The sequence below is a fragment of the Rhinopithecus bieti genome, unplaced genomic scaffold, assembly GCF_001698545.2.
Source record: "Rhinopithecus bieti isolate Rb0 unplaced genomic scaffold, ASM169854v2 scaffold_20840, whole genome shotgun sequence".
NCBI lineage: Eukaryota > Metazoa > Chordata > Mammalia > Primates > Cercopithecidae > Rhinopithecus > Rhinopithecus bieti.
Window position 1 is genome coordinate 456,135 of NW_016809955.1, and position 23,967 is coordinate 480,101.

The 23,967-nt window shown below is 47.6% G+C and overlaps 2 protein-coding genes across 5 annotated transcripts in view; one reads left to right on the plus strand and one right to left on the minus strand.

The window, feature by feature from the left end:
* Positions 1-21,681, minus strand: part of MMP28 (matrix metallopeptidase 28) — a 42,569-nt gene extending 20,888 nt beyond the window's left edge. Inside the window, exons 1-2 of one of the 3 annotated variants that reach the window (XM_017891007.1) lie at positions 21,489-21,681; positions 21,062-21,151 (exon numbers count right to left, since the gene is read on the minus strand). In XM_017891007.1, the coding sequence (XP_017746496.1) occupies positions 21,062-21,151; positions 21,489-21,491 (93 nt within the window). In that variant the 5' untranslated portion in view covers positions 21,492-21,681. Of the gene's footprint in view, positions 1-8,848; positions 9,463-21,061 lie in introns of those variants that run through there. The other 2 variants (XM_017891005.1, XM_017891006.1) reach the window with 2 other exon arrangements.
* Positions 21,682-21,816: 135 nt separating this feature from the next.
* TAF15 (TATA-box binding protein associated factor 15) overlaps positions 21,817-23,967 on the plus strand; it is a 41,498-nt gene continuing 39,347 nt past the window's right edge. For both annotated transcript variants that reach the window (XM_017890999.1, XM_017891000.1), the window contains exon 1: positions 21,817-21,950. In XM_017890999.1, the coding sequence (XP_017746488.1) occupies positions 21,944-21,950 (7 nt within the window). In that variant the 5' untranslated portion in view covers positions 21,817-21,943. The remainder of the gene's footprint in view (positions 21,951-23,967) is intronic.

Sequence of the window (23,967 nt, forward strand, 5' to 3'; positions counted from 1 at the left end):
AAAAAAAAAAAAAAAAAAAAAAAAGACGAATGATAGCTGGTATTCTGCCTTGATGTGTTCTATATATGAAAATATCGGGGCCAGGCGCGGTGGCTCAAGGCTGTAATTCCAGCACTTTGGGAGGCCGAGGCGGGCGGATCATGAGGTCAGGAGATCGAGACCATCCTGGCTAACACGGTGAAACCCCGTCTCTACTAAAAATACAAAAAATTAGCCAGGCGTGGTGGCGGGTAACTGTAGTCCCAGCTACTCAGGAGGCTGAGGCAGGAGAATGCCGTGAACCCGGGAGGCGGAGCTTGCAGTGAGCTGAGATTGCGCCACTGCACTCCAGCCTGGGTGACAGAGCGAGACTCTGTCTCAAAAAAAAAAGAAAGAAAATATTTTCTGGTAGTCAGGAGCACAATAAGCCCTAGACAACTGTAGAGCTTTTTGAAGATATCACACCTTCTTTGAACCTCACAATGACCTTGCAAGAATATAGACAGGACAGGTGTTGCTATTCCCATTTTAAAAATGAAGAAATTAAGTCTCAGGGGAGTGTAGTGTCTTACCAAAGTGACCTAGTGTGTGACAGAACCAGTACTCTAATCTGAATCTTCTGACATCTACCCTAGGATGTTTTATTTTATATTTAAACAAGTGACTCAGAGGCTTTAAAACTAAAGGGGCAAGGGCCAAGCTGCTGTCTCTACTGGCGAGCTGACACTCAAGAAAAAGGTCAAACTGGGGTGTTTCTGGCTGGATTTCTCTTATTTGCTTTACAAGAAAGTGCAGGGTTAGAGCAGAGAAAATAAGTTGCTCAGGCAATGGGCTGTGGCTTTCAAATAGGGGCTGGGATCCTGTTTTCCATCACACCCAAAACAGGTTGTTTAACAGGCCACAGGCATTTGACTGGACTGAAGCATGTTTCTGTGTAAAGACAAACATCTGTTACCAGAATGATCTGCTTTCACTCTGTGGCTCCTGGGAGCTAGTGAAGACCTCAGGGCAGTGGGGTCAACTCAGCTCCTTTCCTTTATTTTGGGTAAAGGCTTCCCCTTCCCTTCCCTCTGCCTGACTCCCTTTCTTTTCTCCTTCTTTCCTTTGTCCTTCATTTTTCTTTTCTTTTCTTTTTTTTTTTTTGAGTCAGAGTCTTGTTCTGTTGCCCAGGCTGGAGTGCAGTGGCATGACCTCGGCTCCCTGCAACCTCTGCCTCCTGGGCTCAAGCGATTCTCCTGCCTCAGTCTTCCGAGTAGCTGGGATTACAGGCGTGCACACTGTGCCCGGCTAATTCTGTATTTTTAGTAGAGATGGGCTTTGCCATGTTGGCCAGGCTGGTCTCAAACTCCTGACCTCAAGTGATCCACCCAACTTGGCCTCCCAAAATGCTGGGTTGACAGGTGTGAGCCACTGCACCCAGCCCCTTTGTCCTTAGTCTTATAGTCACAAAGTTCTATCTGGGTATAACCTAGATACCTCTTGCTATAATCCCTGCTCCTTCTTCTTTCTCTCTCTGTCTTTTTTTTTTTCTTTCTTTCCTTTTTTTTTTTTTTTTTTTTTGAGATAGGGTCTTGCTCTGTCACCCCAGCTGGAATGCAGTGGTATGATCACAGCTCACTACAAACCTTGACTTCCTGGGCTCAAGTGATCCTTGTACCTCAGCCTCCTGAGTAGCTGGGACTACAGGCATGTGCCATTGTGCCTCGCTAATTTTTCAATTTTTATAGAGATGGAGTCTCTCTATGTTGCCCAGGCTGGTCTCGAACTCCTGGCCTCAAATGATTCTTCTACCTTGGCATCCCAAAGTACTGGGTTTACAGCCATCATGAGCCTTTGTGACCAGCCCTCCTTTCATTTTCTGTCCTTAAGGAAGATGGAAAACAGTAGCCAGTTAGTCTTTATCCAGACCACATCTTGTACTCTTTCTCTAATGCCAAATAAATATACCGTGTGGACTCATGGTTCTCACTAGACTTGTGGGGCTAAGTTTAGGGCACAAAATAATGCCTTGATCAAGGGTGGGTTTAAGGAGATATTTTCCAACCATCTCTCGCTGCTATTAGGGTCATGCTTCCACTACCCAAATCCTGGTAATCGGCTAGACAAGTGCTTTTGCACCAACTGTGGTCCTCTAGAACCCTTCAGAGCCTCTTCTGCACTTCTATTCACCCTGTACCCATGAGTCACTGAGCTAAGTTCTTGGGAATGGCTTCCACACCCAGGCTTCTGGGTTTCTGACTCACGAAAAGTCAAATGAATGGCTCTGGGGTATGAGAAACAGACACTGCATCTGGGGGTGGATACTCCACAGAAGCTCCAGTGTCTCCCTGGAGAAACAAACTATCCAGCTCCTTATACTGGCACACTGGGAGTAGCTGTACAGATATAGCTAGACCACCCAGTGGAAGGCAGGTCCTGAAACTACTGCCTGGCTGTTCTAAAGAAGGTCCAAGCAAAGCAAATATTAGATAGATCCCTTGGGAATCTGTGTCACCCAAGCACAGGACAGTGTCTGGCTTGGAATGGGAGTGGGGGACAGGGTGATGATGTCATCCGTTAATTCTCAGTCTTGCAACTCAGCAGTGCATGCTCTTCCTCCTTACTAGTGCTGTCAGCAGCTCTAGTTTTCCTAAGTGGGCAACAATGAACTTGTTTGTTCACAACACAGCTTTGTAAGCAGTTAGTCTCCTCCCTGGGAAAGCCCACTCTGAAAAGGCCTCGACTTTGTTACATTGTGTGCACACAGAGGACGCATAGAGCCATGTACACAGGGTACAGGAATACACCCAGAGACTTGAGAATACAGGCACATCCAGACAGACAGACATGGACACAAAGGCAGATGATGTATACACACACACAGGCACACACATATATAGAGGCACAAGCATACAAGCATACCAAAGCCAAACAGTGTTAGAGCTAGAGAGAATCTTAGAAGTCATTTAAGAAATTTAGCCCCCTTATGTTACAGGAGAGGAAACTGCAGCCAAGTGAAGGAACTACCTATGATCACACAGCTGCTTTTTATTATTTCTTTCTTTCCTGTGCCCTTTTGGTTTAATTTGTTCTTTCTTCAGATTCTTAAAGTGGAAGCTTAAATCATTGACCTAAAATTTTTCTTCTTTCTTACTATAGGAATTTAAAGCTGTAAATTTCATTTAAAGCTCTGCTTTAGCTGCATCTCACAAATATTGATATAAAATGTTGTATTTTCATTACTATTTAGTTTCATTGCTCTGATGATTTCTGAATCAACTCATAAGTAATTTAGGAGTGTGTTGTTTAATTTCCAAATATCTGGGGCTCTGCTAGATGTCTTATTGCTATTGATTTTAAAATTAGTTCTGTTTTGGTAAGAAAACACAATTTGCAACATTTAAATTTTTGTTGTTGTTGTTGTTGTTGAGACAGAGTATTGCTCTGTTGCCCAAGCTGGAGTGCAGTGGCGCGATCTCGGCTCACTGCAACCTCCGCCTCCCGGTTTCAAGTAATTCTCCTGTCTCCGCCTCCCAAGTAGCTGGAATTACAGGCACACACCATAACGCCCAGCTAATTTTTGTATTTTTAGTACAGACAGGGTTTCACGATGTTGGCCAGGCTAGTCTCGAACTCCTGACCTCAGGTGATCCACCCGCCTCAGCCTCCCCAGGTGCTGGGATTACAGGCATGAGCCACCGCACCCGGCTTTATTTTATTTATTTATTTTTTTTGAGACAGAGCCTCGCGCTCTTGCCCAGGCTGAAGTGCAACAGCGCAATCTCGGTTCACTACAACCTCTGCCTCCTGGGTTCAAGAAATTCTGCCTCAGCCTCCCTACTAGCTGAGATTACAGGCGTTTGCCACTATGCCTGGCTAATTTTTACTATTTTTAGTAGAGATGAGGTTTCACCATGTTGGTCAGGCTGGTCTCCAACTCCTGACCTCAAATGATCCTCCTGCCTTGGCCTCCCAAAGTGCTGGGATTACAGGCATGAGCCACCACACCTGGCCTTTTGCAAAATTTAAATTTTTTAAATGAACTGAGACTTATTTTATGGCCCAGCCTAATGGTCTCAGTTGGTAAATTATTGATATGCACTTGAAAAGAATGTGTATCTGGAGTTCTCAAGTGTAGTTTTCTATCAACATCAATTAGGTCAAGAAGGTTTACAGTATTGTTCAAGTCTGCTACATCCTGACTGATTTTTTTTGTCTATTTTTTCTATTCATTATTGGGAGAGTAGTGTTAAAGTTTCCAACTCTCCAGTTCCAAAAGGCCACATATAATGTGATCCCATTTATATGAAATGTCCAGGATATCCAAATATATGTACACAGAAATTAATCTGTAGAGGCTGAGTATGGTGGTTCAAGTCTGTAATCCCAGAAATTTGGGAGCCCGAGGCAGGCAGATCATTTGAAGTCAGGAGTTCAAAACCAGCCTGGCCAACATGGTGAAACCTCCATCTCTCACTTTCCACTTGACACATCCCATTTCCCACTTCACACTGATGTTCCAATTCACAAATGTATTAATTTTTTTTTTTTTTAATGTGTAGAGACAGGGTCTCTCTATGTTGCTCAGGCTGGTCTCAAACTCCTTGGCTCAAGCAATCCTCCAGCCTCGGCCTCCCAAAGTGCTGGGATTAAAGGCATGAGTCACTGTGCCTGGCCACAAATGTACTAATCTTACAATAGCAGAATTCCATTTACTTGCCCCCGCTTGCCTTGTGCCATTGTCATAACTGTTACTTTTACACGTGTTTTAAAGTCCAACTTATGGCCATAAGGGGGCATAGTCATAAGTTGGACTTTAAAACAAACGAAAAGAAGTAGTTACGACAGTGGCACAGCACCTGGCCAAAGGAAGCAGGGGTGGGTAAATAAAATTCTACTGTTGTAGAATAGTAGAAATCCAGCCTGTAATCCCAGCACTTTGGAAGGCCGAGGCAGGAGGATTGCTTAAGTCCAAGAGTTTGAGACCAGCCTAGGCAACATGGGGAGACCTCATCTTTACAAAAATATTTTAAAATTAGTTGGGCATGGTGGTGCGTGTCTGTAGTTCCAGGTACTCAGGAGGCTGAGGCACGAGAATCACTTGAGCCCAGGAGACTGAGGCTGCAGTGAGCCATGGCTGTCAAAAAATAAAGTCCAACTTACAATGTTATCATTTTGCTTTAAGCAGCCAGTTGTCTTTTACAGAAATTATGACAAGGGAAAAAAGTGTTTTATGTTTACTCATTTCCAAGCTTTGTTGGAGTAGGTCTTACTCTAGTTCATGGTGCTTACACCTAAAGCATGGCATTGCTGGTGTTTCAGATAGATGCCCAGGGTGTTGAAGAGGTTTTTCCATTTTGGCTGGCCCACACTGCCGATATCTTCCAGAACTGCTCAACTTCTCCAGTTTTATTTCCTGTTCTCAATCACATAGCAGCTGTTCTCTGGTAAGTGTCACACAGTCTCGCCCTACACGTGCTAGCACAGTCCCCAGGCAAGGACTTGCAGTGAACCCCATACAGACTTATGGGAACCCCCTTCAGTATAGCTCCCTCCTCTGTAATGCACCGCTCCACGGATTCCAGCTACTTCAACAGCCCTGAACTCTGAGCTTTGTCCCTCAGCACAGCAGGACTGCTGTGCTCTGCTTGAGGTCTAGTTCCCCGCACTGCAGTCGGGAATTGTCTCCAAGCAAAGGACAGGGGCAATTGTGGGGCTCACTTTCTGGGTTTTCCTTCTGTGGATGGTTGTTCCCTAAATGACACAATATCTCCCATTCCTACATTCTTCTCACAACATGACTTTAACACTCCTCCCAGCAATTGTGGGGTCTATCTTCCCTACCCTTGAACTTGGGAGGGGGCTGTGACTGCTCTAGCCAATAGAGAGCAGTAGAAGCAATAGTAGGTCATAAAAAGGATATAGTTCCTCTCTCTTCTCCCCACTTCCAACACTCATCCCCAGGGGCCAGACACCATGTTATAAGGAAGCCCAAACTAACCCACATGGACAGACCATGTGGATAGGTCCACGTGAAAAATAACTGAGGCCACCAGCCGACAGCCAGCATCGACCGCCAGATATCAACACACTTCAGATGATTCCAGTCCCAGACACTGTAGAATGGAGACAAGCTGCCTTGATGTGCCCTATTTGAAATTTCGACTCACAGTATCTGTGAACTCAATAAATGGTTGTTTTACTTCACTAAGTTTTGGGGGTAATTTGTAATGTAGTCATAGTAACTAAAATACTCTCTTAGGGAATTGCAGCTCTGTGCTGTCTGCTGTCCAATGCTGAAAATAGTCGCCTTACATATTTTGTCCTGTATTATTGTCGTGAGGGAGCTAGTCTTCAAGCCCAGACTTTAAGCCAAAGCCGTATTCTCTAAAGTCATGATAAAGGTAATAACAACATTGAGAGCAACTTCCTTTTATAGACTGCTTTCTATATCCTATGAACTGTGCTAGGCATTGTACATATGTTATTTCAATGAAACCATACAACAATCTTGTGAAATAGGCATTATTAACCCCCATTGTATGGAGAAGAAAACTGAGGTTCATAGAGGTCAAATGAGTTATCCATGGTTTACGTATGGGTTTGTCTGGCCCTGAAGCTCATGCAATTACCCATATAAAAAACACATATAGACACATTCCCAGTTGTGTGTGTATATATGTAATATATGTATACATACACACACACGTGTACATGCATAGGCGTATAGAGACACATACATACCCATTACACATTTCCAGAGTTTTTATGCTTTTAAAATATTTTCTTGTTCTTAGAGTTAAAAATCCCCTTCCCCTCAATTTATGTTAAATAGACTGAAAGAAAATCTGCTGGATATTAAGTTTCCCAAGCATACCCCAAGATGAAATTCTCTCCATCTGGGGCCACCACAGGCATGGGCAGCAGAGATATGTCTCTGTTCCCTTGCCAGGGATTGCCTGGGACCCGAACTTGCAGGGAGGTGGGGTGGGACTCTTAAACAAGACTTCACTTGGCAGACAGAAGCCTTCTCCTGGGGCTGCAAGGACTCTGTACTTGATGTTGTAAGAGTCTCAATTCAGAGAAACAAAGTGCTTCTCTGAATGTGCAGAGAAAGCAGAGAGCACAGAGCAAGAGCCCAGTGCTAGGAAGGAAAGGAGTGGAAGGCGATGAGAGATAATCCCTTGTTGAAGCAGCGTCATTTCCAAATATTCCCCCGTAGTGATGGGAGCTGGCTGATGGAAGGATGAGGCATTCAGAGAGGGCCCTCTTCATTCTGCAGTTTCCCCAAATTCAGCTTGCCCTTCTAGGGAAGGGGAGTAGGGAGGATACTGAGAAGCTCTCAATGGGCAGTTTGAGGGCAGGAAAGAAGCTCTTAGAGGAGCAAGAGTCTCAGGGCAGAGCGTTGAGCTCAGTAATTCAGAACCTGTTCATATTCCAGCTGGGCGTGGTGGCTCACGCCTGTAATCCCAGCATTTTGGGAGGCTGAGGGAGGCGGATCACTTGAGGTCAGGAGTTTGAGACCAGCCTGGCCAATATGGTGAAACCCCGTCTCTACTAAAAATACAAAAATTAACCCGGCATGATGGCGCATGCTTGTAATTCCAGCTATTCGGGAGGCTGAGGCAGGAGAATCGCTTGAACCAGGGAGGCAGAGGTTGCAGTGAGCCAAAATCGCGCCATTGCACTCCATCCCGGGAGACAGAGCGAGGCTGTGTCTCAAAACAAAAAGAAAACAAAACAAAACCTGTTCAAATTCCTTCTCCTTAAAATAGTGTAGACCCTGGTCGTATTCTTGAGAAGTAAGCACACAGGCGGACATGCTTCTCTAGGGGGAGAAAAGAAACGATACTGTTGTGTTATTACAATCATTTTGTTTTGTTTTGTTTTGCTTTGCTTTGCTTTTGAGACAGAGTCTCGCTCTGTCGCCCAGGCTGGAGTGCAATGGCAGGATCTTGGCTCACTGCAACCTCTGCCTCCCGGGTTCAAGTGATTCTCCTGCCTCAGCCTCCCGGGTAGCTAGGATTATAGGCGCCCGCCACTACGTCCGGCTAATTTTTGTATTTTTAGTAGAGACGGGCTGGTCTCGAACTCCTGACCTACGGTGATCCGCCCACCTCAGCCTCCGAAGTGCTGGGATTACAGGCATGAGCCACTGCGTCCGGCCTACAATCACTTTTATCTAGAAAATAGATGCCCCATATTGATCCCCACCCCTACTTCACAAAAAAATTCCCCTTGCGCAACCTGCAGCAAGCAAGTTGAGTCCAAAGCAAGAAAATGGAAAGGGAGCTCTCTAAGGTTCCTGCCCCCTTTTCACAAGTTCAGTCCTGAAGCCCCGTTTAAAGCTCCTTAGAATAAACTCTTGAGAGTATACTACTCTTGCACATTTTACACACAAAGCAACTAGTTCTGAGCAGTTTAAATGCCTTGCCCAAGCCGGTCAGCGGCGGTCCCCAGCCAGGAAGCCAGCGCTGTGTTCCGCGTCCCGGCCAGCCAGCGGTACCCTCTCCACAGCACCAAAATGAGGCTTCCACACCGTTCGCGGGCACCCGACGAATGAACGTCATTCTCTCCAGCCTAGGTGGTGAGGGAGAGTGGCCCCGTGCCAAACTAGGGTAGGAGGTCCCCTCTGGGCTCTTGTCTGTCTGTCCGGTCTTGTTTCTGCACCCACCCCAGCCCATCAGTGCGGATTCGCGTGCCTGTGTGGTTCCAGCCCGGCACGGGGAAAAAACTGCCCGGCTCTTTATGTTCAAGTGCGAAGGGGGCGGAGGACGGGGGAGGGTAACGCAGATTGTCTGCTCACAGGGGACTGCCAGGTGGCCTGACTGCCGAGTTCTGACAGGTCTCAAGCACGCGCACCGCTCTCCGCCAGGTACACACCGCGTACCTCCGCCTCCTTGCGCAGCTCCTGGCCTCCGCGCTCCGTGGGCTGGGCGTCCAGGCGGTCCCACAGCAGCAGCGGCAGGGCGCGCAGCAGGAGGCCGACGCGCGCGACCATCTCACTGCCTCTGGTGCAGCCCGACTCGAGGAGCTACTGCGCGCAGGGAGCCAGCCGGCAGTCAGCCGCGCCCGGGACCCCGGGGATGGCAATGCTCTGCGCCGACCCCGCGCAGAGTGGGACTGTCCCGGGGTTTCGCCAGTGCCCCAGCTCCGCGTGCTGGGCCGCTCCTCCGCTGCGCTTCGCTGGGAGCCGGCCAGAGGTCGTCCAGCCCGGGCAGTGCCTGCCCGCGGGTCCGCCGGCCCCGGGGACCGAGAGAGGGAGGAAGGAAAGGCAGGCGGAGGGGGCGGAGGCCCGTCACTCCCGCCCCACCCACCCCGCTCCGCCGCTGGAACGCGCAGCGGTCCCAGAGCCTCTTCCGTTCGCTGCACGGCCTCGCCCTGCGCCCGCCACCGCCCTACGGATCGGTCCTCTCGCCCGCCACCTCCAGTTGACCCGGATCTGTCCAGGGAGGGTGAGGGAAGAAAGGCCTTCTCCTGGCAAGCGTGGCTACCTAAGACTTCGATGAAGAGAGGTCTTGGTCTACCTGAGGGTCGTTGATTGTTTCAGCTGGGTGGGGAGCGAGGCCCCCCACCCAGGGTCGGGGTGTAAGAGAAGGACCACAGGGCTGGGGTCAGAACTGGGTTTGAGTTCCAGACTTGCTCCTTTGCTAGCCCTTTGAGTCCTGCCTCAGCCACCTGCTGGCTGTGTGGTGTTGGACCAGTCACTCACCCTCTCTGAACCCACTTTTCTCATCAGTAAATGGGATAATAAGAATACCGTTATCCTGTGACTGTTGGGGAGATTTAATGAGATAATAATGCCTGTAAATTACTGAGCAGGGTGCATGGCATCACGAAGTCCGCACTTAATAAGGGGTAGGCTGCAGCTGTGTGATCTTTGGTGAAGGATTTAACTACTTCGAGCATCAGTTTCCTTATCAATAAAATGACAGCATATGATATTTAGTGCCCAGCGTTGCATGAGGATGAAAAGAGAAAATGAGTGTAAAGTGCCTGATTTTATATATCCCACAAGGATGGCGTGAAACAGTTTACGCGTAAGCCTTTGCTAAACTCACATTGAGCAAAAAGTAAACTGTTTTCATTATCTGTCTAACTGAGAGCTGGCTGCTGTCTCACTTCTACTCAGTTCACTACTTTGTAAAATGCAAATGGAAAATGATACTGAGCTCTGGGGGTCATTGTGGGTTTAGATGAGTTAATGTGTGTAAAAATAATCTGGAATCCCTAAAGTGCTGAACAAAATAATGCTGTGTTCCAACCCTAAGGCTCAGGGCCTCGGTATCACACAATGTTTTCATACTATTTAGAAAATACACCACTTGTGTGGAGGAATTGGAAAAGCGCCCCCCCCCGCTTTTTTTTTTTTTATGAGATGGGGTCTTGCTCTGTTGCCCAGGCTAGAGTGCAGTGGCTCGATCTTGGCTCACTGCAGACTCTGCCTCCCGGGTTTAAGCGATTCTCCTGCCTCAGTCTCCTGAGTAGCGGGGATTACAGGCGCCCACCATCGCGCCTGACTAATTTTTGTATTTTTTAGTAGAGACGGGGTTTCACTATCTTGGATAGATTGGATAGACTGGTCTGGAACTCCTGACCTCATGATCCACCCGCCTCGGCCTCCCAAAGTGCTGGGATTACAGACATAAGCCACCGTGCCCAGCTGGAAAAAGCCCTTTTAATAGACATTTTATGTGTGTATATATGTACATATGTATTTTTAAGACAGGGTCTTGCTCTGTCGCCCAAGCTGGAGTGCAGTAGCACGATCACAGCTCACTGTAGCCTTGACTTTCAAGGCTCAAGCAATCCTCCCATCTCAGCCTCCTGAGTAGCTGGGATTGCAGGCACGTATCACCGTACCTGACTAAATTTTTAATGTTTTATAGAAGAAGGGATGGAAAGATTCTGCCTGGAGAAAGAATTGGCAAACTTAGGTCTGACTCCAGCTTGGTCCACAGTGTCTTTACCAACTGATGATCATCAGAGCTCCCTGCCCAAAGCAGGGCTATCTGGCCTGTCAAAACGCATCTATTGGTAAAAGCCACCATATGTCATGCCATACCTGTAACCACACACACACACACACACACACACACACACACACTCTCTCTCTCTCTCTCTCTCTCTCTCTCTCTCTCTCTCCTGCTTTCTAAGGTTGCCAGGTGAAACAGAAGATGCCCAATTAATCTTGAATTTCAGATTAATGATGAATAATTTTTGGTATTAACTGTCCCAAATATTGCATAGCACCCATTTACTTTTTAAAATATTCATTAATCTGAAATTCAAGTTTAACTGGAGTCCTGTATTTTTATTTGCTAAATCTAGTAATCCTATCTCACTCTCGTTCAGAAGCTCCCTCCCCAAGGTCCATTGCAGGGTTTTGCTTGAATCGGCAGCCATGTTACAGTCTGTTCTTTTTGGGGGGGATATGTGTTGAGTATAGGGTCTTGCTGTGTTGCCCATGCTGGCCTCAAACTCCTGGGCTCAAATGATCCTCCTGAGCAGCTGGGACTACAGGCATGCATCACCACACCCACCCCACAGAAGGAAGGAGAACCTTCCTACTAGTTGCCTGACAAGGCTGGAAGCTCTCTAAGAGCAAGGGGCAGTTCAGCCTCATATCCACTATCTCTGGGGCACCAACCCAGGCAGGGATGCTTCTTACGAATGTGCACAGGGCATCCTCAGAGAGGGGGCATAGATGGCAAAGAGATCCATCCTCAACTCTAGACACCCTGTGGCTCCCTGATGGGGATGCACCTGCACATCCTTTTTCTCATTGGTCTGCCCAGAGAAGTGCCTTTTAAAATTGGTACGCCCAGGATGGATGCCCCTTTTCATTGGTTGGTTGGAAGGTGACCAGGGCCTGTTTCCAGTTAGTCTCCCTCAAAGGAATGCCTGTTTCTTTTTATTTCATTCTTTAGAGACAGGGTCTTGCTCTGACTCTCAGGCTCGAGTACAGCAGCATAGTCAGGGTTCACTGCAGGCTTGACCTCTCAGGCTCAAGCCATCCTCCCACCTCAGCTTCCAGAGTAGCAGAGACTACAGGACACACCACCACACCCGGCCAGGAATGCCTGTTTCTAAAATGTTTATTCTGGCTGGGAATGCCTGCTCTAAAATGTCTATTCCGACCGACCGGGCGTGGTGGCTCATACCTGTAATCCCAACATTTCAGGAGGCTGAGATGGGAGGATCACTTGAGCCCAGGAATTCAAGACCAGTCTGGCCAACATAGTGAGACACACTATGTCTGTGTCACATCCTAGAGGTTCTCCATTTCAGCTTCACTGGGAAGAGAGGGTACGAGGAGAAGTCCTGGTTCTCTGGAGGGCTGAATGTCTGGGAGGAGACAGGCTTGGCCACTTGGAAAGCTGATCCTGCCTCTCTCTGCATCCCAGCCTAGCTCTGGTCCCTGAACCCCTCAAACTAGCACCCCTCTGTGCATTTGAAAGTTGATTTTCTCTGTTTTCCTTTTGTGTTCTTGTTTGGATTATTTCATCCCATCCTTTCCTCTCCCTATGCCATCTCTGCTTGTGGTCACCTTGAAGTGCCATCCAGACTTGAAACTGCCTGCAAGAATTTATGCAGAACAAAGCTTTCTCCACCCATACGCTTACCCCGGACTTCAACCCTGCCTTTGCGTAGGATGTCTCTTTCCCGGGAAGATAACATATTTCCACGGTTTGAATTTGGGTAGCAGGAGGTTCCGGTTCCCTTCTTCCTCTGAAGATTACTCATAAATCCCAGAGCACCAAATTTTGTGATCTTCAAAATCCAGGGGCCTGTGAAGCCCCACAAGTGACTTGCTGTATGTTTTCATGTCTAGTACATATCCTGAGCCAAATTCACTTTGGATGGGGTGGGAAGGGTGGGCAGCAGTTTGCTGTGTGGATGCTGGGAGGATGGGAACGGGTCCAAGGAGCAAAGGAAGATGAAAGCAGGGCAGTTTATTGACAAGAGACTCAGTTCATAGGATGGGTATCTGGAGAGTTACTGGAGAATGGCTTTGGATCAGGGATTCTCAAACCATGACCCAAAGATTACCCACATCCAAAAGAATACCGTGGTGGCAAGTCCCTACGTTAATCCAATACCATTATTTCCTCCTCTGGTAGGAGTGGGTGTGGGAATGGGAATGAGGAGTTGGAACAAATGATAGTGATTAATACTTGTTGAGAGATTAACATGGGCCACATATGTGGTATGTACTTTACATAAATCATGTCATTGACTCATTGCAACTTCCTTATGAGAAAGTTACTATTATAAGCATCCTAATTTTAAATATGAGGAAACTGAGGCACAGAGAGATTGTATCACTTGTCCAGAGTCACAAATCTTATAATGATTTTTCATTTTGTTTTTTGTTTTTTGTTTTTTTTTTTTTTTGAGACAGAGTCTCGCTCTGTTGCCCAGGCTGGAGTGCAATGGTGCGATCTCAGCTCACCACAACCTCCGCATCCCAGGTTCCAACAATTCTCCTGCCTCAGCATCTCAAGAAACTGGGATTACAGGCACCCGCAACCATACCTGACTTTTTTTTTTTTTTTTTTTTTTTTTTTTTTTAGTAGAGATGGGGTTTTGCCATGTTGGCCAGGCTGTTCTCAAACTCCGGGCTTCAGGTGATCCACCTGCCTCAGCCTCCCAAAGTGCTGGGATTATAGGTGTGAGCCACTGCACCTGGCCACAGATCTTATAATGGAACCTGTAATTCAACCTGGATGCTGTAACTCCAGATCTAGGGCCTATAAATACTACACTACCCTGCCTCAAGTCAAATTTATAAAATGTGATTCTTAGATCACCTGCATTGAATCACCTGAAAAATTCAGATTCCAGAGCCCTACTCCAGACCTATTGAATTACTAATTGGTAAATACCAACTTCCAGGAGGAAGATAGGTTTTCCCAGGGTCTGTTTCTCTCCTTCCTTCTCTCCCTGTTTTGGCTGAGCAGATTCCTGACCCAGCTTGGCTGGTAGTTCTCTTCACACCTCCTCTTCAAAGAGAGCTGCTTCTCCTGCTTCCCTCTCTCTGCAATGGGGCTTGGCTTAGATCCACAGTGCCTCCCAGCACTCCCAGAGTGGACAGGATCCTGTGGAACTCATGCCAGGGCCTGGGCACATTGCCTGCCCAGGGGAGTGTCTGGCAGCTGCTGCTTCCCAGTCCTTCTGCTGACAGAAGACAACAGCAGAACCCCTTGAATCAAGCAGGATGTGTGAACCTGGACAAGGTTCCTCTGGGCCTCAGTTTCTCTCTTTGTAATATGGGGAACAATCAGCTTTGTCTCTGCCCCTTCCTCCTCCCCAGGAAGTGTGTGGAACACAATGTAGATTTTCTCAGGAAGAATTCTGAGCTCCAGAGACAGGCACTCAAGAGTGCCTGTCTCAAAAACATAAGCAGAGGAATAATTAGCGGAATAATGAAGACATGAGGTTAGGTTGGGAGAGCTGAAGAGGAGGCTTTCCTGAGTAGTGAGGACTTTTGCTGTCAAAATTTAAATTCATTTTTGACCATAGCCTCTGCATTTTTAGCTGTGATTCAATTCCAGAAGCCCTGACTCTAACAACCGTCTCTGCCTCTGGAAGGGAAATGTCCTTTCTCTGGCACCTGGGATATGGTCTCAGCAGTCTGGGTCACATTCACAGGCATACATCGCTGTCTGCTCCCCCTGTACATGTACACACATGCTCATACGGGACTGGAAAAAGTAAGAAATTTGGAGCAAGATAAACCTGGGGTTGAATCTCAACTTTTTCACATTCTGTGTGACTTTTGCAAGTCAACTAACCTCTCTGAGTTTCTGCCATTATAAAATGGGAGAGAAATAACTCCTGCCTTTTCTGCTATCCCGTGTGTAATGGGGAAAAGCTAGACAATTAGAAAGTGTTAAATACAGCCGGGCACAGTGGCTCAACCCTGGAATCCCAGCACTTTGGGAAGCCAAGGAGGGCAGATTACTTGAGATCAGGAGTTCGAGACCAGCCTGACAAACATGGTGAAACCCCGTCTCTACTAAAAATACAAAAATTCGGCCAGGTGCAGTGGCTCATACCTGTAATCCCAGCACATTGGGAGGCCAAGGTGGGCAGATCACCTGAGGTCAGGAGTTCGAGACCAGCCTGACCAACATGGAGAAACTCCGTCTCTACTAAAAAATACAAAATTAGCCGGACATGGTGGCGGTGCATGCCTGTAATCCCAGCTACTTGGGAGGCTGAGGCAGGAGAATCGCTTGAACCCGGGAGGTGGTTTTGGTGAGCTGAGAGATCACGCCATTGCACTCCAACCTGGGCAACAAGAACGAAACTCTGTCGAAAGAAAGTTAAATCCTACAAGGTGCTGGATATTGGGTGCACAGACCTGAGAGCACAGTCATGCATTCTGTGCACAGGTTCACACTGGAGCATGTTCACATCCAAATGACATACACAAACCTGCCCCAGGACAGTCACACGAGCATCTCCGCTCCTGGCAATGATCTCTGTCTCAGAGCAGCCCCGTCTTCCCTAACTCTCATCATGGTCTAGCAGGGCGTCAGCCTCTTCTTGTTTTTTACTCACACCAGGACTCAGGGGACTTGCAAGGAGCACAATAAAAGCCTGGCCAATCTGGCGCTGTGCCCCACTTCCCTTCCACATAAAGGCTGTCTAACCACCAGGCATCTGGCCTGAAAGGCTGGGCCAGGACCTGCTCAGCATCTGCTGCTTGGCTTAAAAGACCTGCTAACAGGAAAGTGTCTGGTTCCTTTCTACCCCAAACAGGAAGCGCCTGCCACTGTCGGGAGGATGGGGTAGCCTGGTCATTTACAAGGAGCCTCCCTCTCCTGCACTGGAGCCTCAGAGTAATCATCCTGGCAGGACCGCCCTCTAGGAAGGCCAGGGGAGAAGGGCTTCAGGGACGCCTCCACTGGGGTGGGGCTGGGGTGGTGACAACAGCTACACACTGCCTGGGGCAACTGGCACCAGGTGGTTGTCGTTCTTTCAACAAACACTCACTGAACACTTACTCTGTGCCCCGTGGGAGACATAGGGAAGTCCTAGATAAGGCCTTTGAGCTTGAGGAGTTTAAAGACAAGACAGAAAGACAAGTCATGCTCCTTTTTTCCCCCCATTTATTTATTCATTTATTACATGCCATTGTTTTTTCCTTTTTAAAAATGCCTAGTGTTGGACTGGGCGTGGTGGTTCATGCCTGTAATCCCAGCACTTTGGGATGCCAAGGCAGACAGATTGCTTGAGGCCAGGAGTTCAAGACCAGCCTGGCCAACATGGTGAAACCCTGTCTCTATTAAAAATACAAAATTGGCCAGGCGTGGTGGCTCACACCTGTAATCCTAGCACTTTGGGAGGCCGAGGTGGATGGATCACGAGGTCAGGAGTTCAAGACCAGCTTGGCCAAGATGGTGAAACCCCGTCTCTACTAAACATACAAAAATTAGCCGGGCACAGTGGCAGGAGCCTATAATCCCAGCTACTCGGGAGGCTGAGGCAGGAGAACTGCTTGAACCCGGGCGGCAGAGGTTGCAGTGAGCCGAGATCGAGCCACTGCACTCCAGCCTGGGTGACAGAGTGAGACTCTGTCTCAAAAAAAAAAAAAAAAGAAAAGAAAAGAAAATTAGTCAGGTGTGGTGGCACATGCCTGTAATATCAGCTACCTGGGAGGCTGAGGCAGGAGAATCTCTTGAGCCTGGGAGGCAGAGGCTGCAGTGAGCTGAGATCACCCCACTGCACTGGATGACAGAGTGAGGCTCTGTCTAAAAAAAAAAAAAAATGCCTACTGTTTCAGGCATTGTGCTGGGAGCTGGGTGTTCAGAAAGGAATTATGCAACCCAACTAGAGAGCAAACAGGCAAAGCATGCAAGCCTTGAATTATGCGGTACAACTGTGAGTTCCAGAGGATTTCAAAAAAGGCAAAAAATCATCATGGTCTGGTTTTTACTTTGGTCAGAGCAATAACCTTTCCCTGCCCTCTAGAGTCTATGTTCTAAACAGCAGGCAGAGTAATCCTGGTAAAACAGGTCCGCTCTTGCTGGGCCTCTCTGCTCAAATGGCTCCCTCTAATGGTTTCCCCTTTAAGTGAATCCTTACAATGCCCTTACAAGGTCCTATACCATTGGTAGAAGGGTTAGGGGAAGCCAAGCAGGGGATGGAGGCAACTCAGAAATGATCAATAGCAAGATGACTATAAGCTGTAGGTGGGGGGACAAAGGGAGGAGGCAAGTTACTAGGGCCAAGGAGCCAGGGTCACCAATGGAAACTGGAGCTCTGAGACCTCCCTGAGGCAGAGTGGCAGGGGGAGAGATAACCCTCTTCTTTCCTTTCTTCCTCTCTTCTTCCACCTAATTTCCCACCAGGTCTCTCCTTGGCCAATTCAAGCTGAAAGATACCGCCAGAGGGACTTTCTGAAACTCAAACAAGGCAACCCTGTAGGGGTCTGCTCCCCTGTGAGGACAGGAAGAATGGATCCAGGGACAACAGGCCCAGTACCAAGACTCTAATTTTTTTTTTTTTTTTTGAGATGTAGTTTCACTCTTGTTGCCCAGGCTGGAGTGCAATGACGTCATCTCAGCTCACCTCAACCTCTGCGTCCCAGGTTCAAGTGATTCTCCTGCCTCAGCCTCCCGAGTAGCTGCGATTACAGGCATGTGCCACCATGCCTGGCTAATTTTGTATTTTTAGTACGGATGGGGTTTCTCCACGTTGGTCAAGATAGTCTCAAACTCCTGACCTCAGGTGATCTGCCCACCTTGGCCTCCCAAAGGCTGGGATTACAGGCATGAGCCACTGTGCCCGGCCTGAAGACTTTCTCAGATACATTCTGCTAAAACTGATGTGTAAAATGTACCTGCTGTCTTCCCTAAATATGCAGACTGAGGCCAGGAGAGAGGATGTAGAGGGAGTAGGATCTTGCAGCATGAAGAATGCCTGGGTGATTGCCGGGCACGGTGGCTCACGCCTGTAATCCTAGCACTTTGGGAGGTCCAGACAAGTGGATCACCTGAGGTCGGGAATTTGAGACCAGCCTGGCCAACATGATGAAACCCTGTCTCTACTAAAAATACAAAAATTAGCTGAGTGTGGTGGCCCACACCTGTAATCTCAGCTACTCGGGGGGCTGAGGCATGAGAATTGCTTGAACCTGGGAGGTGGAGAGCCAAGATCATCCCACTACACTCCAACCTGGGCAACAGTGAGACTCCATCTCAAAAAAAAAAAAAAAAAAAAAGCCTGGATGATGGCGAACGTTTGTTGCAGATAACCATTCCAGTGGAATCACTCCAGTACAGGAGGGCACAGGAATCAATCTATGAGTCAGTCTGTGGTAGAGAAGGACCCTTGGAAACAGGCCCCAGAGCAATGCAGACCTGGAAGGAGTTCTTTGTATCAAGTGTGGGAGAACAGGGACAATGCGAAAAGAACACTGAGCATTATCCAAAGGCCTGGGCATGAGTTCTCATCAGCTTTGTGAACTTGTCAAGAATTTCACCTCCCTGAGCTGCAGTGTCCTAACTGACCAAATGTGGATAGCAGCATTACCTGTTTCACAGACCCATTCTAGAAATAATGGATATAGAAAATGTCAGTCCTTTGATTACATTCCTCAGAAGTTCCCCATTGTTTTAAATTTAATGTTCAAACTCCTCTCTAAGGCACACATGGCTCTTTGGAACGTGGCTTCTGCCTACTTCTTTCGTTCCATTTATTACAACTCCTCACTCCTGCAACTCCATAGACCAGCCAGACTGAACCACTTGAAATTCCCAGATCTTTGCTCTCTACCAATCTTTGCAAATACAGCCCTTTCTGCCTGGAGCATGATGTTCCTAGTATATCCTTGCTGCCTAATTCCTGTACTTTCTTCAAAGTTCAGTTTAGGGGGCATCTCCTGCAGGAAGCCTTCCTTGATACCCCCACCCTTTGTGTGGGCAAGGTGCCCTGCTTTTGTGTTTTCAGAGCACACTCTGCATCCTCCAATCCCAGCACATCCAGCAGTTGATTGAAATCACAGGTTTGGGCCAGGTGCGGGGGCTCAAGCCTGTAATCCCAGCACTTTGAGAGGCCGAGGCTGGCGGAACACGAGGTCAGGAGATCCAAACCATCCTGGCTAACACGGTGAAACCCCGTCTCTACTAAAAAATGCAAAAAACTAGCCGGGCGAGGTGGCGGGCGCCTGTAGTCCCAGCTACTCGCGAGGCTGAGGCAGGGGAATGGCATAAACCCGGGAGGCGGAGCTTGCAGTGAGCTGAGATCCGGCCACTGCACTCCAGCCTGGGCGACAGAGCGAGACTCTTGTCTCAAAAAACAAAAAACAAACAAACAAAAAAGAAATGACAGGTTTGGCAGGACAAGATGGAGTTAGTGCAGGTCCTGATGTGTGGGTGGCAGCAGGTCAGCAGACACGCAGCCTCTGAGATGATCTACAGACTTTTTTCAGGGCAAATGATTTGAGGGTTGGTACATTAGTAGGGGAAGGCAAATACGGAAACAAATACTATGAAGATAACAAGAAACTTTTTGGAACGTGGATGGAACTGGAGGCTATTCTCCTTAGCAAACGAACAGGAATGGAAAACCAAATACTGCATATTCTCACTTATAGGTGGGAACCAAATGATGAGAATTTATGAACACAAAGAAGGTAACAACAGACACTCGGGTCTACTTGAGTGGGGAGGGTAGGGAGAGGTAGAGGAGCAGAAAAGATAACTATTGGGTACTGGGCTTAATACTTGGGTGATGAAGTAACATGTACAACAAATCCCTGTTACATGTGTTTATCTGTGTAACAAATCTTCACATGTACCCCCAAACCTAATATAAAAGTTAAAAAAAAAAAAAAAAAAGAAATCACAGGTTCACACTGTTCCTGTCAAGAGACTGTAGTTCCTGGAAGGCAGAGGCTCTCCTTCCTATTTCTGCCTCTCCAAGGCCTTCCAGAGCCTGTCACATAGTAAACCTCCAGAGATGGCAATTGAAGGAGGAATGAATGAATAAATGGTGGTACAAACTTAAGGAGTCGATGAGTAACACTTTTGGTATTTCCTTCTTCGAAAAAATTCTCAAAAAAAGAAAATAAATAAAAAAGAACAACCCTTAGGTCCCTCTAGGGATCTTCTAGAATTACCTCTTCCCCTCCCCTCCATAACCCAATTCTCTTCTGTTGGACATGCCCATCTTTTCTGCTGGGCTGCCTTCCTCAATATATATGCTAAACAGTTTAATGGTTTTCAGTCATGAAATACTTTTTAATTCCTTTAGTCTTGCTTGTTTGAACTTATCTAGAGAGTTCTGTGACCCTCTTTATCTAGAGTTGAGGGCACAATCACTGCGGGTATTACGGTGGAGAGATGACCTCATGTCTTTTTTCTGACCTGAAAGCACTAATTCTGAACTTCCCTTTTCACCTCCATTGCAACCTGCTCCTCTTTTTGTTCCCTATCACAGTCAATGACACTACCACCGGGACTCCGTGTCTACGCCGGAAACCCAGAATTCACCCCAGACTCCTCTCTGCACTACCCTCTCCAACCCAGGTGATCACCAGCTCTTGTCTAGTCTACCCCGGGGTATCTCTGGGATTGCTTCACTTACCTCTGTCTCCGGAGCTACTACCTAAGTCCAGGGCACTATCATCTCTCACCAAAATTACTGCATTGGCCACCTAATTGGTCTCTGCTTTTAAGCGCCTCTCATCTCCGTGCATTTTTCATTTGGCAGCCAGAAAATACAAATCTGATACTACTCCTCTCCTACTAAATCCTCTGGTGAGTGGTTCTCATTTCCTTCAAGATAAAGTGCAAACTCTAATGCATTTGACAAGGCCCCAGCTATTTAGCCCCTCCTTTTCGGGCATCATCTCCTTCTACTCTCCCTCTGAACAACTACTTGTTCCACAACTAGTCTGCAAAGTACTTTGCTCACTTCTTCACTCGGTCAACTTCTGCACATCACCTACGGTTTGGCTCAGATACCATGCCCTCCCGGAAAAAGTCTTTGTTGGCTCTCTGAGCTTTTCCAGCCCGTTTCCTGCTACAGCGCCCAAGCGGCCTTGGGCCCACCCCTCTGGGCCGTGCAGCATTTTGATTAAACTCACATGCAATGGCGTCGGGTTACCAGGCTTCACATTCCACCTTGGCCGTTTACTAGCTGTATGACCTAGATCAAATGAATTCTGTCTTCTCATCTGCAACATGGGAAAATATTTCATCAGTCTGTTGTGAGAATTAAATGAGATGATGTAAGGTGCCTGACAAGAGTCAGCTATTATTACAGTGCTGAAAATAAAAGCTCGATCCCTCCGCCCAGCCACATTCTCAGGGTCAGATTTGTGTACGATTTCGTCTTAAGGCACCCTTTTGTTCCAGCATCCTTGTTTGCTACTCGGCGAGACAGTTACAACAAACCGGGAGGCGATGAGGTACGCGAGCTGGTCACGACTCGCAGTCCCCGAGCTCGCCGACTCCGAACGCCCCCAGGTGGCCCAAGCACTCTGCAGCAAAAGCACGCCAGCTAGGACGTACCATTCGAAATTGTAGGGAAAGAAAAGCTTTGCATAACCAAATAGTCTGTGTTTATAAGGTTCCTCCTCTTTCGTTTCCTAACCGCAAATTCCATCAGACCCAATAAAGTGAGAAATGGGATTGTAAATAAGACGGAGCGAGAAGGTTCCATTTCCTCCCCGATCGTGATCTTGGCATTGGTACTTTCTCTTCTCAATTCCCTCTCAATAATGGTACGGCTAGCGGAGGGGGGAATAGAGGGGCCTCAGGGCTCGGCGGCTAGTACCAATTCAGAAACACCCCTCCTGCTGCGGCTTTGTGGTACCACCCGCTGTCCGCTGATTGGCTGCCGCAGCCCCGCAGTCCGCCTCAGCCCGCCGCGCCGCCCTCAGTACAGCTCCGGCCGCCGCGCCGCCTGGCTTTCGTATTCCTTGTTCTCGGCGGGCTGTGGGGCCTCCGCGCCGCGGCCGTTAGTCATGTCGGGTAGGTGACTCCTTCAGCGAGCAGCGGCAGCGACGAGAAGGGCCTGGCGGGGTTGGGCTGTCTTCCCGCCCACCGGAGGGCCCTGAGGAGAAGCCTCCGGCCCTGAGGGAGGCTTGGGGTGGGGGGGCGGCCGCTGCCGCCGCCATGTTGGACTGGAGGCACGCACGCTCCCAACGCTCTCCGGCTGCAAATCACGGCGGGAGCGCCTCGGGCCTCTTGTCTTTTGACCCTGTCCTTGGAACCTGAGGAGACTTGCCGTTCCCGGGGGAGGGTGTGTGTGAGTCGGGGGGCGGAGGCCGTCTACGCCATCGTAGGGGCGGGGGGAGCCGAGATTAGAGCATCAGCCTAAGAGAAGCGGTGCTTCTGGTTCTCCGCTCCGCCTCGGATCTTTCAGCGAGGCCTCGGGCCAGTCATCTCGCCGCCTCGTACCTCAGTTTTCCCATCCGTGAAGTGGAGCTGGGCCTGCCTGACTCACCCATTCATCAGGTGGGGGCCTTGACGCTCTGGGAGCCCTTTCAAAGGACGTTGCCTTACACCAAATCGTACTTATCGTTATTCACTCTGCAGTAACCACCCGGACTGGAGTTGGGGGTGTTTTCCTAGTAATTCAGCTTCCTCTTCACCTTCCTGCCATTCGTCTTCCCCTCCAGTTTATCTCCTGAAAGAGTTTGAAAGTGAGCCTTGTCTATTATTGAGAAGCTCCTGTAGGTGTATGTGGCATTTCCCTTAAAACATGCACACCGAAGGAAAGGCCATCTTTTTCCTCCCACGAAGCAGTTAACTTGGCAGAGGCCACCCATTGTGTGGAAGAGAAAGAGAGGCATTAGTCTCTTCAGGGCAGCCGGTTTGGATCCTGCTAAACCAGAATAAAAAGTCTAGAACATGGATGTCGTCCTGCTTTAGCAGACCTAGCTGATCACACAAGGTCCTCTACTGTTAGGGTGCATCACGGGCCGCAAAGACCCAGGTATCTATCCACTGGCTAGAAACCCTCATGAGAGTTAGATACCTCTTTTCTGCTGGAAATACAGAACATTTCCTGAAACCATATGGTTGAGGTGAAACAGGCCTTTTGCAGCCTTGTATTTTGAGTAAGGCCAAACCTGCCTAGTGTTATAAAACCAGACAAAAAACCCAGGGGTACTCAGTCTTGCAGGATAGAAATGTGTGATCAAAATGAAGCATCCATCTGAGAAGACTACAGATTAGCGGGAACGTTTGGACAGGAGCATGCCGTACATTACTTAGATTAATGTTGATACTTAAGGAGCCAGGATATTGGTTTGTTTTTGAGGGGTGCCTATTTACTTTATGTAAGAGGCTATAAACTGCACTTCTTTCAGTTTCTGCTTAATCCTTGTTCAAACAAGTAATAATTTCTTATTCCAAAGTAGACATTGGTATATCTTTTACTAGGTACATAATTTGGGATGAATTCTAATAAAGCTCCTTAGAAGTACTTACAGTACACCCTCACAGAGTGTATCATAATCTACCCATGGTTTAAACAGAAATTAAAATTCTACCCTCTTGGAGAAATTTACCAAGTTTTAATGGTTTGTTTCACTGCTTATTAAAAACTTTTAGCTTGTATTGATCTTTAACATAATTATTGATATAAAACAATGGCTTCTGTGGAAAGTTAAAGTTTTAGTGGTTTGCTATTTGTAAAATACAGGCTTTTTCATGTATCATATTAGCATATAAGCTGGCTTAATCATTAGTACTGATCTTGAAGTTACTGAGACACCAGATATTTGTTATTTTGTAATTTGAGTTTTTTTTTAAATACGAAATTGGCTTTTCGATGTGTGAAAAGGACTACTTATTAGATGTGTGTTTTTAAATTAACCTTCAATTAATTAAAGCTAGACTTTATATTCTTAGGCTTGGTATACTATTTATATGTTTTGTAATAAGTGTATAAAAATAATACCTTTGACTTTGTATAAAAATAATGCTTTTGACTTGCTCTTTGATGAATGTTTATTAAAATACCCCAAAACAACTAATGCCA